General features: G+C 37.2%; 1 protein-coding gene across 2 annotated transcripts in view; it reads right to left on the reverse strand.

The window, feature by feature from the left end:
• Nucleotides 1–1,812: 1,812 nt before the first annotated feature.
• LMBR1 (limb development membrane protein 1) overlaps nucleotides 1,813–17,879 on the reverse strand; it is a 72,287-nt gene continuing 56,220 nt past the window's right edge. For both annotated transcript variants that reach the window (XM_082754382.1, XM_082754383.1), the window contains 5 exons: nucleotides 17,285–17,358; nucleotides 16,954–17,044; nucleotides 15,476–15,542; nucleotides 11,353–11,514; nucleotides 1,813–9,684 (listed from right to left, as the gene is read on the reverse strand). In XM_082754382.1, coding sequence (XP_082610508.1) covers nucleotides 9,602–9,684; nucleotides 11,353–11,514; nucleotides 15,476–15,542; nucleotides 16,954–17,044; nucleotides 17,285–17,358 — 477 coding nt within the window. In that variant the 3' untranslated portion in view covers nucleotides 1,813–9,601. The remainder of the gene's footprint in view (nucleotides 9,685–11,352; nucleotides 11,515–15,475; nucleotides 15,543–16,953; nucleotides 17,045–17,284; nucleotides 17,359–17,879) is intronic.

Consider the following 17,879-nt stretch of genomic DNA (forward strand, 5'->3'; position numbering starts at 1 on the left):
CATCCAGCCTGGCCTTGGGCACTGCCAGGGATGGGGCAGCCAAAGCTCCTCTGGGCAGTCTGGGACAGGCCTCACCACCCTCTGAGTGAAGAATTTTTTCCTAATACCTAATCTAAATCTCCCCTCTTTCATTTTAAAGCCGTTCCCCCTTGTCCTATCACTATTCTCCTGACAGAGTCCTTCCCCGGCTTTCCTGTAGCAGCCTTCCAGTACCTAAAGGAAGGTACAGCCTTCTGGTACCTATAAGGTGTCTCCAGAGCCTCTTTACCTTCCAGGCTGAACAACCCCAGCTCTCTGAGCTTCTCTTCACAGGAGAGGTTCTCTTGCCCTCTCATGATCCTCTGGACTCCCCCCAACAGCTCCCTGTCCTTCTGTTGGGGACCCCAGAGCTGAGTGCAGGCTCCAGGTGGGGTCTCACAGGAGCAGAGCAGAGGGGGACAATCCTCTCCCTCGCCCTGCTGCCCATGCTGCTGTTGGTGCAGCCTAGGACACGGTTGGCTTTCTGGGCTGCAGGCACACATTGCTGGCTCATATCAAGCTTCTCAACCACCACCCCCCCCCAAGGTCTTCTCCTCAGGGCTGCTCTCTACCCCCTCATCACCCCAACCCAGGTGCAGGACCTTGCACTTGGCCTTGTTGACCCTCCTGAGGTTCACACAGGCCCACCTCAGGCCTGTCCAGGTCCCCCTGTGGATGGCATCCCTTTCCTTCAACTTGGTATCATCAGCAAACATGCTGAGGGTGCACACAAGCCCACTGCTGGTGTTAGTGACATGAACAAATACCATTCCCAAAATATTTTTCTCACTCCCTATCAATGTAGCAATACATAGACTTTGTCTAGAGAAACATCCAGAAATATGTTTGTATTCAGTATGAATGAATGCTGTTGGAAACAAGACCACAAGAGCAAACAAAAAGCTATCAAAGACATGCCTGCTGTCATCTGAGGCCTCAAGCTTGGAGGTTACTGTGTGCAGTTCTGAGCAATGCATTTCTAGAAACACAGGAGGGTCCCTCAGGTAAGTGAAAAGGATGAGGAGGCCTGCATCAAACTGCTGAGATAACTTGGGAGGTTACTTCTTACGTAGGAGAGAATAAAAATAGAAATGCAGCTTTTGAGCCTCAGAAGAGCTGATACAAGCCAAAAGAATTGTGTTATAATGGACATCTGAGAACCAATTTAAAGCTTAAAGCATAGCAAGGGCCATTCACATTTGACATTTAGGAAACCTTGGATGATTAAACGCTGGAATATATTGCCTATAGACAACACAGAAGTCAAAAAACCAAGCAACAACAACAACAAAAAAAACAGTCCCTAACAGGATTTGTTGATCCTGTGCATTGAATGGATGTCTGCAGGTCCTGTCCAGTTGTACCGTGCTTGAACTTTTCTTAAAAATATAAAAAAAAGACTGAAGTCTCTAGTGAAACAGTACAGAAAGTCTGAATCTGTTTTAGTTTCAAATAGTTTAAGAAACGTGATAATGTTTTTAATGTATAAAAATTGCACTTCAGTCAGAGTGTTAAAGTATTGAAAATAACTTGTACGTTATAAAATCAGGATATTCTTCTATAAACAAAGCCCTCTTCCTTGAAGTACTGTTAGAATTAATTGCACATCTGCATTAAGAACAGGGCTGCAATAACTCTGAGTGTACACAAATCTCCATCACATGCCATGCACATAACTTTTAAGAAAAACTGAGAAACTCAGAATTATCAAATGGGGAGGGGAAGATGGGAATGCAACCATTCACACCAACTACTTGACAGAATAGTTTAGAATAGCACATTTTCTTCATTGCTTCAAATAATAAAAGAAACAAAACCCCACTATGAATCACACTAACTTTATTGAAAACAGTAAAAAAAAAATCTTCCTACAAAACAATGTAACATTACAAACAACAGAAAAAAAAAAAAAAACTAAAACACTGCTTTTCACAAAAAAAAAAAAAAAAAAAAAAAGTCAACCTGACCAAGGCAGCGATTATTTTCATAAAGGTTTTTCAACACAGCAAAAAATACACAACTGAGAACATTATAAAACATTTCTGGATGATTCTGGATGACCTAGAATATGCTAAGAAGAGTTTGGTGGTAGGGTTTGGATATTTATACAGAATATTGTTCTGATTGCATTAAAACCAAGAGTGTGAGTTTTTCAGCCATGTTTTGCCTTGGTCCAATATACAACCGTGCGAAAGCAAACCTGCTGCTCCGGACTTCAGAATCTACAAAGCCTTAAGCACAAACCAGACCAAGGAGGCACCACTAAATCCACTCAACATCACTCAGCTTCACACACAGTTAAGATGGTGGAATTAGTTTTTAAGATTTCATTTTTCAAAAAATAAAATAAGTCAGCAACACTACTCTTAAAAAAAAAAAAAAAAAAAAAAAAAACTGGAACTGTGTGATGGAAAATATCTGTTGTCATTGTTACGGTGCCATCAGTAGCAACACCAGCAGCACTAGTCCACAACAGTACCCCTGTCACCTGAGGCCACATGAAGGTGACACCATGTGACAGTGTGGCCAGCAGCATCCTGAGATGTTCTCAGTCTCCTCAGTGGGGATTTTAGAGACAACACTTGATGATGACAAGCCTTTCTATGTAAGGAATGTTTTTTGGTGGTGGTGGTGGTAATTTTATTTTATTTTATTTTATTTAGGTAGTGCAGGGTTTGGTTTCTAACCCCACAAGGAAGTAAGGGAAATCTAGCCACATTTGTCTACATGTATGTCATACATGCTAAGATTTCAAACCCATTACCCAAACATATCTTAATTTTCTATTCATTTGTTTTAAAGCAACACCTTAAACACCTACCTTAAAAAAAAAAAATAAAAAATCTTTGTTTTGTTACCTAAAGCCAGGGAGGAGACAGTTATACCAATTTTGTGAAACAAAGCATTTCAGCCCAGGCTGGGAAAACTTACAGTTAGGGGGAAAACAGAAGTCATGGATCTATTAATTTTCTCCTTAAGCACTTAAACACATCCGATCTATTCACCACACAGGTAGATCTGTTCACCATCACACTGCTTTTCTGAACGATCATTTTACACGGAGAAGCTCTGAACCATGCTTATACGCATGAAATACAAAAGGTACAGAAAAACACACGTGAAGAGTCTCACCTTGGTGCCACACAAGGTTTGACTTTGATCAAAAGGTGAAAGTTACAGACTGCTGCCACCAGAATGGTCTGCAATAAATAAAGCAAGGCAGCGGGGCACAGCACAAGCTGCACTGCACACTAAAGGCACACACGTGTGCCGAGACTGAAGCATTTCCACCTCACTTCAAAGTCAGACCTCACATGAGCACTTGGTGATTTTTTTAGGGGACCCACGCTCCAATGACAGGATTGTTTTAATGCAATTCAGTGGCAGAAAACATGAAGTGCAAATGAGTGAATAAATCCTAATTTTTCATAACAGAACATTTCTAAATTACTGAATTTCTCTGCACAGACCACGTGGGAAAAGAAATACATTAAAATCAAAACAAGTGCCCTGATTCTTCAACAGCTGATGTCTACACAGGCACCGAGCATGAGGCATGCAAAATAAGGTGCTGCTCATGAAACAAGTTTCATCACTGCATTTCCAGTGGCATTCACTACACATCCTGGTTAATGGGTGGAGGGAAGCAAGAACAAACGCTTGAGGTAAATATATGAGAAACATTTAGAAGCCATTTCACAGTATCCTGACGTATTCATGTAGGTGCAAATGAAGAATCAGATACCTGAACCCTATGAGAACAGGGACTTCCTAATTTCAATGTTGATATGAGGTCTTAATGCAAATACAGTTTCTAAATGGCTTGGATTTAGATATGCTGGGGTTACCAACATTTACAGGGTATTTCTAATACTATCGACTTTGCCCGTTTGGAGTCAGCTTCTGCATTTGTTGAAACATTTAAAGTCACATATATAAAAACCTAAGAGCATTGAATGACAACAAAATAGTTACTTAGAAAAATATGAAAATTAACACATTAACTAGCAAACATCAGCAGCTTTTCTTTTACAACATGGAGCTATCTTCACAAACTCACAATATTCTGTAAAGTCAAGGGTGGTATTGCACTGCGAATCGCAAAACAGATTTTCAGAAGAATTTATGAATGCTCTTCAGTGAAATACTGGCATATTTAGACAATTAACTTGCATATACTAATAATACACATACTGCTCATTTCTCTTTGCAAGAAGAGTTTGAGAAGCTTCAGTTGAGAAACAGAATCTACCATATAAATTTTCCACTGCTTAGTTTCTTCCCATTTTGTTATTCCACATTTTTTATACGCCAAGAAGAGTATCTATGATATTGATATCATATCATTAATATCATAATAATATTAATATCAATGCCACTGAATAAGACTACAAATGACTTGAAAACATGGAAAATAAAAGCAAGCCAAGATGTTAAGGATTAACAATTAAGGCCAAATTTGGCAAAAAAGTTTCATCAGCTCTTGAATTACATCAGCTTAGAGATTTTAAATATATATTTTATTTATTTATTTTTACTGAAGTGGAATTCTAAAGACCAACTACAAAAAGGATGGAAGGGAAAGCAGACTGTCTGCATAGGTGAGATACAGTTCCATGCCATTTCCTCCACCAAACTTCCCAAAACCGTTGTGCAGAGTAGGGATTCTGGAAGTCACACTCAGTGTTGATTTCCCATGAGACGTGATCTCCATCCAATGATTCTGACCAATATTGTCAAGCTTTAATCATTACATTGAAACGTGTAAGAGATTTGTCTTTCAACATGAGCTGAGGAGATGTTGTTCCCTGTAGAACCACACAGCACTCTTGGGGCAGCATGGAACCATTCACACAAATTGCCTGGACAGAAGGAGTACAATCAGAAAGCAATGGCTTCGTCCCAGTGAAATGGAGCTGACATCAAAGAACTGTAGTTCAAGAATGTGCACAGTGATCACCCAGAAACTAAGCATCTGCAATCAAAAGTAACCCAATTCAGTGATTAGGACTGCGTGGCATATGTCAAACCATGGGCTGATTTCCTCACGCCTAGAGCAAAGAAGGAGCATTGCAGCTGCTTCAGACAGTGTCAGGAGACTGTGTCTGAAGTCAGGGCACTGAGCAAGGGAGGAGAAGGTGGCAGAGGTTATCACCATCTGCAGACTTCACTTGCACACGAGATTGTTTTGGGATTCATGCCAAAGCAGATGGGAGACAGCTCCTGGCTTTGACTGCTCTCAACTGAATGGGATGGATTCAAAAGCAGAATTTTTGTAAAGCTCAAATGCTATTAATGTAACTGAAATAGCTTGCTAGTTTACCAACAGCAAATTCCATATTCAAAATATTAGGTCCTGAAAGATACTGGTGAAAAGTTCATCTGTTTGCACATTAGATAACCTCTAAATGTTAATGCAATGTTGTTTCAGGTCAGCACTAAGACAGCAACAAAAATACTAACTCTAAGGGCTAGGGGATCTTGGTTCCTTACTTAAAGCATTTAAAGGTTCACAGTTCATATCACCACTTTTTAAAAATCAAACCAAAAGTTCATTTCTTCTTAAAGAGGTTATTAAATTGGCCATAGTGTTCTGTCCCTACTTAAGTGGCTTTACCAAGATAAAGAATTATTATTTTAAAAATCTGAGTATATGTAAAACAATAGGATTTAGCTACACTCCTGCAGTTTGTTTGTGTTGCTGGAATTCACCAAGCATAAAACTGCTACTGAACCCTACCTGAGTCCATCACACCTCGAAGAGAAAGAAAAGAAAGAAGGGAAAAGTAACCCAGACCATTCTTACAAAATTCACAGAAAGTCAGGTGGATGAGGAAGCCAATTTGCTTTTACCTTTTTCTTATCTAACACAGATTGCAAATTTGTTATGAGCAGGGTCAGCTTGTCTTTATACAGCAGTAGGCACCCCTGGGCAACTGAAGTAGCCTCAGCTGCTGCAGAGATGCACAGGTGAGCAAGAGAGAACCAGCAGGACAGACAAGGGCTGCAGCCCTCTTTTACAGTTGTCACTCCTGCTGGCACTTACAGGAGAAAGCGTCCCTCTGCAGCACCCGTTTGTGTGTGGTGATCCCATTAAGCACAGGGCTGCACAAGGTCCTGCCAGCACGGACACAGCCGCAGTGCAGAGCAGGGTCTCCGTGTGGCGCTCAAGGCGGTACTTGGAACCAGACAAGGAAAGTAGCTTGACAAATCCTTTAATTTCTATGACAATGTAAAACAGTCAACAGGGTAAGAGATACTGGAGGAGCAGGGCCAAAAAGAAACATCACATTCCGGACAGTAAACAGAGCTTCCTATGAATGCAAAAACTGTTACTCGTACAGTAACCAGTGCTGATATTTATTAGCCTAAGGTGTTACGGATTGGATCGTGTGCTTTACACTCAGAAACCCCACAATATTACAGTTCTGTCACTGCACTCAATATTGTGCTACCAACACAGAATACAGCTGAGAAAAGGCTAACCTAAAACACTTAGTTTACATCTTTTTTTTTTTTTTTTTTTTTTTTTTTGTTTTGGTCTTGTGTGGTATCTAGTTGAAGATGGAAGCATTTATGTGCTTTTTGCCTCATAAGAAGTGAGGCAGGTGTTAATGTTACTAAGATCAGCTGTATATACCTTGAAGGTATAGACCACCTGACTCTACATGAGTCAAAATACTAGGAATGCATCGTCACTATTCATTAATGAATTACCAGTTGCTTGTATTTAAGTGACCATATGCTTCTGTGAAAAGTATACAGTGACCTGTATCTTACACATAGTACATCTGAAAGTAGCATTGTGTCTGTAAGAGGTTTTGCATAAGCATGTCATTTCCAAGGCCAAACACACGATGTGGACAGTACCACAATATAAATGGCTGATTTTAAAACAAAACACTGCCAGTAATTACACAGGCTAGTTCTGAATTTCTTACCCACTGTGTAAAACCACACAGCATCTCAACCACATGCCATGTTTTGGTGTAAAATCGTCACTTACACACTCTTAACCCACACATCTCTGACTACAGGATCCAGAACGGGTGGGAGCAGGCAAGGCTGTCAGATATATTTTGAAAGAGTTTTAAAGTTTTGCCTGAAACTTGCAGGCTTATCAACAGGAACTGTCTCAGCTCCATTTAGGTAACTGCCCAGCTCGCTTTCAGAAATCCCACACTTTATAATTTCATCTCTTTCTATGTTCCTGGACCACTGATTTCAGTGATCTCTCCCCAAAACACCATGTCAGGCTAACTAGTAAGGAAAGTGTGAAGATCAAGACTTATACTGGTTCACACTCCCTGAATTTATTCCTTAAATTTCTTCAGAGCATATTTATGTAACTGTCTTAAACTGATGATAATGATAATATTTTAATAAAGCTAACTAGCCTCATATACCACAATTCACTGGCCCCATTAAGACACTAGGACAATTTTGGTCATACTATCACTTGCGTGGAAAAGTGGATACATTTAAGTTATTTTCAACTATAATGCTAATATATAAGGCTAAAAACTCTGAGAATACCTGAATTACACCCCTAATAACAAATCTCCCAATGTTTTAAATGTAAACACGTTCTCAAACAACTTTTAATTCTAGCTCCCTGTTCTTGGCTGGGAAACTTGGACGCAGGTAAAGATTTCTCAGTAAAATGTCAGCATTAAAGTCAAACAGAAAAAAATGCTTGGAAATCTTCGTAAAAATCAACCAATTTTACTTTAAGTCTTCCAAGACTCAGTACAACACATCAATAGTCAGTTTAATAAGCCTTGAATTCATACTAATCACACAAAAAGTAACTCTCTCATATTTACTACAGCAGTATTTACATTGTGCCCCAGTTCAAGTCAGAAAAGGCAGCCTGCAAAACAACTGAGAAATCCTCATGTGCACTGGAGCTTGATTTTTGAAGCACTTGGAGAAAAACAAATACAAGTAAACAAAACGAAAAAAAACTCACATTCACACACACACAGTAGTAAGGTCTACAGCCCAGAGCAGTCTTCTCACGAGAACAGCCCAAAAACAGCCCAAAAGTTTCTGACACAAGGTTTATCCCATACTGGAACCATGCTGGAGAGTTAGTTGTAACAGCCTGCTCACATGTAAGACCTCAAACTCCAGACATACTTCAGTTTTACAGAAATAGGAAATAACCAAGAACATTCTCTGACTTGCTACGTATGGGGCGCACACTGAAGTTGTCCTTATTCCAATCTGTTTGAAGATTACTTGTGGCAGAGCAGGATGAACGTGCAAACAGATTTTCAATACTTTTGTTGGTGGGTGTTGTTTTGGCCTTTTTTTTGTGTTTATTACAGACTGCTTATAGGATTCCTAAGGCTGCAGTGATGCTAAGAAAAAGGACGTTACCACCCGTCAATGCCATTCTGAATTTAAGGCCTTTGAGCAGCTAAATTGTAACACCGTGGAAATTCACACTACCAAACTGAACAAACACGTTTTACTTACCAAGCCACCTACGTCATCTCTATAAGCTTAGAATTTAATTTATATCTACACTTGTAGGCCTATATACACGTTTATGTGTACATTAAAAAACAGACTAGTGAAAGATGCTGTGTTTTACCACTGAACAGAAATCCAGGTAGCTATAAATTCAGAGAAATAATTTACTTCAAATTAAAAGAACACTGTAAAAAAAAAAAAAAACCTGCAACCTCAGCCTCCTAGGCCTGTGCCACTTGCACTGATTACAAGTACTGCTTATACACAGTAGTTCACACAGAATTTTACAGGGCTGTTCTTGGTAGGGTAAGTGACCTCCACGGCACAATAGCTTACAGAACTGTAAGAGCTGTGACAAGGGGTCTACGCAGCTTTTTACAAAGCATACTAGGCTCAGATTTAACACTGAAGTTAATCTTCATATTGTGGTTCACTCTATTTGATAAGATATTGCCTGACTACCAGTAAAGCAACCTGGCTTTTAGAGCTAAGAACAGAAACTGAAAACGCTGGCCTTCCAAGAAAACTTCGTGATATTACACTATGAACTGCCTCCCAACTCCAGCACGAAAGGAACTGTGGTCGCTACCAGTTTTGTTTTTAACACATTCTTAGTGGAACTGATTATCTACTGCTGAGGATGCATGTTCCAGGTAGCTTACATTTCCAGTAAGGGTCCTATTGGGCTTCAAGTGTTTTGTTGTTGTTTGTTGTTGTTGTTTTTTTTAAACCAAGTCCCAAAGTTATTCTTTGTAGCTGTGTCTGCATTACACAGGAGGTACTGTGAATTCAAACGGTAGCAGGTTTGCATCTAAAGATATGAGACCGTCAACAAAAAGGAATGCATTATTCTCTTCAGCTTCCAGTCTTCAAGGCACCTCCTGCATTAACGTACTGGGAAATAAACAAGCAGACCAAAAGTTAACTGGAAAGAGAAGAGCCTGATACAGCTAACTTCCACAGAAGCACACCAGCATCAAAAAATGAGACAAGGCTGGACCCAGATCATGAACAAATAAAATCAATATAAAAAAGCTGATGAGATGACAGGAATGCCACGAGGTTGATGTTTTCAGCTCTGTTGATTGCAGGTGATTGTTAATCACAGTGTTTTCTGATGCCCATTTGCAGACGGCTTTGTCTCAGAGTCTCTTGGATTGTTTGACAGATGAAGCTTATCTAATCCTGCAAAACATTACACAGTAAGGAAAAAAAAAAATAAGATTCTTCCATGTTTCATGCATACAGCTATTCAGAAAGACACATGCAAACTAATATTGTTAATGTGCTTTCAATTTATATAATTTTTGATTAAACACTACAAGTTTAATGAAATGCCTCGAATTAGCAAGATAATTCCTTTACATCATTTGCTTTAAGACAGACAAACTTTGAAGTTTCACCTGACCCGCTGCTATAAGCCCATGATAACTAAAGTTGGAGCTCTGTAACATCCATTGCATTATACAGAGTAATCCCTTTACAGTTTACACAAAAATATTATGAAATTTTATTAAAGATTATAAAAGTCACTTGACAGGGATAAATCAAGAAAAGAATCAAGGCCTTTTCTCATAACATGACCTTAACTAAATGCTGGGGAATAATGATAAATACATCAACCCACATTACGTATCTATCTCAATCAACTATAGAGCTTCTATGAAATTACTTTTAGCATAAAAATCAATGGACAGATTTACACACCCCAGCCTACTAATCTGTTCCCTCCGAGCTTGAGAATTCAACATCACAAATGACAGAATGGCCTCTAACAGCCCAAGAGTCTCCTCGTTGTATTGCACTGTTTAATAGGCCTCAGTTTAACTTATTGCCACCAGCAGAGCTGCACTCTAGGAGGCGCACTCTAGTAAGTGCTCAGATTTTGTTTACCAAGTTCACAACTCTGGAAAGCAGTAATCAGTGAAAACTAACATGTGTACATTTTCAACACTACAAACTGAACCTGCGGTTATAAACAAACACCCAAGTTTCACTGTTGGTCCTTTCGACTTAAGCAAATACTGTTCTATTGTACAAAAGGCAGGAGCTTCATCGCCATTAGTAGAGATGAGATGTAGTAACAACCTCGTCGCATCAAATATGTTTTAAGCTTTTTTTGTACTGCCATACTCACAAATTCTTAAACATGAATGCACCATTTGATTAAAAGTCTGATTATATCAGCTATAGGTTTTACTCAGCCAGTTATTAAAATTCCATACATTCTCTACAAGGATTTTCTGAACACGTAGCACTTTAAAACATCGCAAGAAAGCAGCTGAGATTTCCACTAAACTACTTTTGGGGAACTAATAAGTTGCTTTAAACAAACAAACAAAAAACCACATGCAAGCTTTTTGGAATGCAGACTATGAAAACAGCCCATTGTAATATACACAAGGAGAATTTAAGGCTTAGGTGACTCAATCTGTATAAAAAACAAAGGAAAAAAAGATTAAAAACCTGTTACTGCTATCTTTCAACTGCCAACAAATGCTAAGTTCCCCTAAAGAGGTCACTGACAACCACCACTCGCACTTTGATAAGTATTCAGGCTTCGTTTGCATGCTCAGAGTACCAATAAATGGTTTTATACTTTCACAAAATGGAAAAAAAATCTAACTGCAATCAACAAATACACGTACACATCATTAAGATCATTATACCTAGCTCTCAACTCTTCTGAAATAACACACGGCTATTCTTTCACATCTTCATTTACAAAAACTTGCATGCACAAGAAAAAAGTTTTCTATGGGTTATAAGAACTTTCACAGTAGCACAACAAGGTATCAATGCTGGAGAAAGGAAAAGTTCAAGCACAAACTAAGTTTTCAGTGCTACAATTACCTATTGCCTTCATGAGCTCTTCTCGCACAGCAGAAGTGAACTTTCTGACCAGACATAACGTTGTCATGATAGCAAAGAGCAAGTTGTAAGATAATACAATATAAAAGTTTCCCAGCCAGTTAAACCTTCCGAAGTCTCCAAGCAGGTCAAATCGAGTAATTCCTGATAAAATTGGATTTGAGATTTGCATTAAAATGTTGATTACGTTTATAGAAGAAACACACAAGTTTCACTCTATTACTCTTTACATACCTAACGCAAAATTCTTTAAGACAACATATAGTAAGACATGGTTAAATACACAAGAAAATGCTATCAAAGTCATTTGTCCACTTACTGACTACTATAAAATGGGAAGATGCTTTTCAAAATGTTTCTTGGATTTCATAATAAAACATTTGAATAACATAAGTTAAAGTAACTTTTGACTCTGGGTAAGAATTCTGCCTTTGTTATTTCAATGAATACAACTAGGAAAATCAGTATTAGTATGAAAACTGCTTGAGATATCGTTTTCTCCTGAAATCCACATCTATTCCCGATAATGCTAACACATTGTGGGCTTTCTTATTAAGCAATACAGGTAGTAAAATGGTTTCCATGAAATCCTTAACATCTAACAGTAAGCCTTTGTATGTGTTTTTCAGGACCACTGTTTTTAAAATGGAATTGTAAAGACCTCTTTCCAAGGGCAGTTTTTCTCCTAGAGCTCTCCACCTCTACAGCCACAGAGTATTTGCACAGAAGGAAAAGAGTTTGGCTGAAAGATAGTGCTGACAGGTGGTCTTCACAGTGGACCTCTAAACAATGACACTCGGGCTTTGTGCTGATCAAAGGCTAGTCAATCACTAAAGCTAAGTGAGCAAGATTTGTCATTAATGTGGAAGTGTCTATAAGCTATAGGGTACATCCCAGAAGGCAGAAGAGCCACAGGTTGTTCCTTTGCCAGGTCTACATCAAAGACTGCATTGACTAAAAGGCAGAATACTGAGATGATAACCCAAACACAGTTGTCTAGAATTGGTGATTCTTCACATTTACAGCAGCAGGAAGCTTTGCAGTCTGAAACTAGTCCTAGTTGCTGGAAGCAAATTTTCTATCATCTTATTATAAAGGTTTCTTTTTTTTTTTTTTTAAAACTATCACCAGTGATAATAAGTGAAGAGACAGAATTAAAGGTCAGCTATCTTCTTTTCAAAGGTAAACCTGGCATTTACGAATCTTATTGCACCATGATCCTGGCTCAGTCCTCAATACTCATCAGCCAGCCATCACAATGTTAAAAGCTGTACATGCTTCTTGTACTCAGCACACTCATTAAAAAAAAATATCATACATACAAATATATACAGGAATCAAATTTTGTATCTGAAGAAAAACATGCCACCATGAAGAAAGTAAAATGTTTAGAAGGATAAAGAAAAAAAAAAAAAGACTGAAGTTAATCAGACAGGTAGAAATATAAAAAAAGCACAAAGGTCTTAGTACAAGAAGAAACTGGCTGACTGAATAACTGGTAAACAGATGAAAAAATAAACATGAGTTGCTTTCACACTTGAAGCAAAGCAGCGTCCTTCGGAACATTTCCAAAGAAAAAGTGTTTTACTCAGGCTGCAGAGCTACAGGAAAACAGAGAAATTCAAGTTTCAATGTACAGTCTTTGTATCCTTAAAAAGAAACAAAACAGGTAAAACACTGGGTAATAAGTTTATTTGCAAACAAAAAAAATACCCCTTGACACAAAGGGGTTTGGAAGAATAACGAGTATTGTTGCAGGAGTTGTAAGGATAAATGAAAATGAAGCCTGACACTTCTGTAACATAAGTTACATTAATTTTCCTCCTATAAACAAACATCAGTGCTCATCAGAAAAAAAATCTGGCAGCACCTTTTTGTACATTTGTGGGAGGAAAGGGTTAAATTTTTGTGACTTTCCTACAGAGTAAGCCTACACAGCCTATAGAGAACACAGCTCCCAAGACTTCAATATGGAAAACTCAGAACAGAAAACTACATCTCTAGTGGACACACGTCCAAGAACGTTCATCATAATTTACCAAGTAATACACTAAAGAACTGTTTAGGTTTAAAAAATCAGGTTAAAAAAGAACTGTTCATGTTAAAAAAAGAAAAACTATATTTTTAAACTATACTGACATGAGTTTCATATCACTTTTTATTCAATCACGATAAACAAAAGAATTCTGGGAAAACTTACAAGTATCAGAAAACTCAATTTTGTTTGCAGTTCCTTGCTTCTATGTCTCTGCCTATTAAGTGCCCTGTTCCTAATTTGTTTCCTAGTATTTAGCAACATAGTGCTGATGGGAAACAGTTTTCAAGCAGGACTACTAAAAGGCTGAAGAGTTATGGATAAAATGACTGAACTTATCCTGGAGTTCTAAAAGAGTGAAAGATTACAGACATATAGCACTGCCGTGTAGGTGGTGGATAACAGAAATATCAGATTTTTTTTTACATCTTTAAAGCTTGAAAAAGGTCAGTACTTGTACCAGATAACTTCTGCTATTTTACTTTTCCAATAATGATAAACTCTAGCCTTTTCTACATAGCCTAGAAACTTGTTTTTTTAATGATGTGAAAAGACTATGAGTCTGCTTAACATATTTCTTTCTTTTTCATCTATTGAGTCCCACAGGGCGGTAGCATGTAGAGCAACACATGTTGATATTTCTGCAAAGCACCACATGACTCACTGTACTCTAATACACTCTATTAATCCTGTTTGGACAGCTGTGTCTGTGCATTTGTTAGCTGTGTGTTAATTGTTCCATCTTTTTTCTTCTTTTATTTATCTCTATGGCAAACTATCCAGGAATTTCATTTGTTGGCTTTTTTTTTTAAAGCGAGTTTTACCATTAATCTGTTTCCTATGAGACAACAATGCACCCAGCATGTATACATTCTTCCACAGAAACCATTTATTATCAACTGTTAATCTCACAGACTATTAACAATGATTTTTTTTAAACAAATGATTAGTATTGTCCACTATCTTGCTGCATTAATGTTATAATTCGACTTTAAGCCACTAAGTTTTTGATATTATATCTTGTTCAATGCTAGCATTGTTTTATTATCAAGATCTTAAACTGGCTATACTCTAGAACTGCATTTTTAAGAAGTTTTGCTACAGATTTTTAAAATGTGAGCTCTAGAACATGTGCTTTAGGATTCAGCTTTCCAAAATGCATTACATTACAGTTATTCACTTGTTCATTATGTCAAGTTTCTTTTTGTTATAAAAATGATTTAGTTAATAAGAGTAATCTGTGGATACACAGCACAAAAAGATGCAGCATGGCTTACTGAAAAATACTAGCTACTCTCAATTTCACAGCACTCTGGTTGAAAAGAATCAGATACAGAACTATTGGGTATACAATAGTAGTCTGCGGGCCTAAGCTTGAACTCCTAAACTTCTACTTATGACACACAGCCTGAGGTAAAGCTTTTTGCTATTATTTTTTTTTTAATTTTGCAAATTAAATTCACATTAGCTGCAAGTATCTTGCACTACTTAAATATGTACATCTATGTACTTTGTAAAACCCTTTCAATCTAACTTCAAGAATTCAAGTTGAATATTAACCAATTAAACAATTTTGTCAAGATACAAAACGTCGTGTCTTTCCAACTGGCTAAGATAGTTTTTCCACTTCAAATGCTACTGCGAGTTCTTAACAAAATCAGAATTATTTCGATTTTACTGTATTGGATTCCTAATTTTTCTATTTGAAGACTGAAGGAACACAGGATGGGAGCAGAATTTACAGAAAATGAAAGTAGCCTGGTCTTCACATTGCTGATAGAAATTTCTGTAATTTGACAGTGAACATGAAGCTATTTTATACTGCCCTGAACGCACAGTCTCTATGTCTATTCACCGCACAATTGCCTTTTTCAAGTTTAAAATCTGACCTGGCTTGTTAGAAAACAGTTCTCTAGAAAATCCTTTTTTTTTAAAATGCACGTTCTGCAGTTTCATGGCCACAAACACAGGTGACAACATGACAGCTACAGATTGTTCCTTTTTAAAAAAACTCAATTAAGTGTCCTTTATTATAATATTCTATATTATAATGCTGTACATTTCACTTACCCAGTGTCCTTGACATTACCGGCAAAGCAGAGCTCAGCACCAAGATTGAGACACAGTTTCCAATTATCTGTTTGAAAATGAGAAACAGTCTTTATATTATAAATGGAATTGTTAAAAATAGAAAAAACATCTCAAAATCAAAAAAAAAAAAAAGTATCATTGTTCAAAAACAAACCTTAGGTATTTCACAATAACATACAGTTAGTCTTACTTCTGTCACACTTCTCCATACGGTGTTATACAACTGAAGATCATCCAAGAGTTAAAAATCAAATATGTAATCACTTACTTTTAATCAAAGTGTTAAAGTATGTCTGGATTCAAAATAATTCAAAATTAGCACATTGCAAAGCATCAACTGTTTATTCAATTCCTGAAAACTTTTTATAGAACAGCTATTCCATGAGCTTAGAATAGATGACTGATACATCAGCTTAAGCTTTGTATGCAACTGCTTGAAGGATTAGCATTATTAAAAAAATTACAACAAAGAGCTTCCTTTCAACTGAATGCCTGTTGACTACTTTAAATAGCATGAAAAAAAATCTCAGCTGTTAGATTTTACTCTACTTTTTGTGAAGCCTTTATAAAGAGTAATTGAAACTTCTTTCTCTCACAAGGGATCACTTTCTTCAGCTCTAATTCTATCAGAATTAGAAAGAAAAAACAAAAATTCTGAGAAGTAGATATTCATGCATTCACTATTTATTAATAGTACGCTATTCCTGATGTACTGTAAACAAACTATACAAGGCATTAATAACATTCCAAGTCCCTAATCTACTATACCCATTCAATGTTTACCTACTTTCTCACTTCCAATAATTTATGGTTAAAAAATGCTTTTTTTTTTTTTTTCTCTATTTCTTAAAGTGAAACATTGAATAAATAATTAAATTCAACATCTGTTCCTTGGTTACTGATCACCTCCCCTTGTCAGCTGTGAGAATATTTTTCCAAAAAACTAAGCACGTTCCTTAGCATTAGGTTATTCTGAAGCCAATGCTAAATTGTAAAAAGTAAAATTAGCCTCAAACTGCAAAAATGTTGCTGAATAGACCTCCTCAGTCTTAGTTTAATTATTCAAATTTGAATTACTTTGTCTGTATTACTTCTAGCAACCAAGTTCTTCAGATTTCAAACAAGCTCCCTGAAGTACAGTTAGCACAATCAAAGTTACTCATTAGCAATACGTTTCCTTTGAAAAAAGTTCTTTCACTAGCTTTTCTATAGCTAGTTAACAAGCTCTGCTATTCCCAGCTTTTTACAAGTGAATGGATGCCATCCAAACTAAACAGAGCACATCCTTTTTCCCACTCATTCAGCATTTTGAAAATCTTCCAGTTTGTGTTTACGCAGCTTACAAACAAATACTGATCACTGCAAATGAGCCATTCAGGGCAATTACTAAAAGAGTCAGTTTGTCTTGGGTGGCAAGAGAGAGGAGGGGGCCATCACCACCACAGACTTTACCTTACCTTTGTCATAGTTGTGTCATCCTTCCTGGGAGTGAAATTTTCAAAAAAACGAAGGCTGTAGAAGCCGACGACAGAGGACACCATAAGATAGCTGTGAGAATCAAGGAAAAAGGAACCTCCAAAGAATGCGTGCTTCACTCAAGTTCTCAGCAGTCTCCTAAAAGTCTTAACAACCAGAAGGGGGAGAAATAAACAAAACAAAAAAACACTTCGAGTGCTTAAGAAGGACAGACCTCTCTCTTCTTTCCAAGCAAGTGTTTTAGTAAATTACCAGTGTCCCAGAAAACTAGACAGAATACTTGTTAACAGACAGTTTTTAAAGAAAGGATACAAAATCAAAATGATTTCAAGTGCTGCTCCCACAAAACCAAATGTGGATAGGGATGCATTTCCTATTCCAGGACCCTAGAAGGAGAAAAATATTTTGCATAATTTAATGAAGTACATGCAACATGCATAAAAGTTAACCTGTACAAGTACCAAAAAGACTTCCTAGATGAAATAAAGCTTTTACTTAATTATTTAAGCATCACACTGATGTTATAACCTATGAATCTCACATCCCGTGCAATTTTATCAGCTTGCTTTCAAACTTGAGCGAAATGTACTAAGGCAGAAGTTAAAATACGCATTTTATACATATTCCGTTGCTTTGGAAACCAAAATAAGAGATCTCAGAAGACGACTAGGTATTTGCAATGCCACAAAGAGTGGTCATCACCACTAATCAGCTTTTATAGCTACACAAGCTCATACAGACCTATAGCCATGAGAAAGCATTAGCAAATTAATAAAAACTCTTGTGATTAAAGACACTATTATACAATGTGCTGTTCTTTACTTTCTTAAAGTTTATGTTTTACCATAAAAGAAGAAAATGCTCATGTTTTGAAAGAGGAACACAAACACAAAAAAGGCTTTTCATA

This window comes from Aythya marila (genome assembly GCF_965140915.1).
Source record: "Aythya marila genome assembly, chromosome: 2".
NCBI classification, from domain to species: domain Eukaryota; kingdom Metazoa; phylum Chordata; class Aves; order Anseriformes; family Anatidae; genus Aythya; species Aythya marila.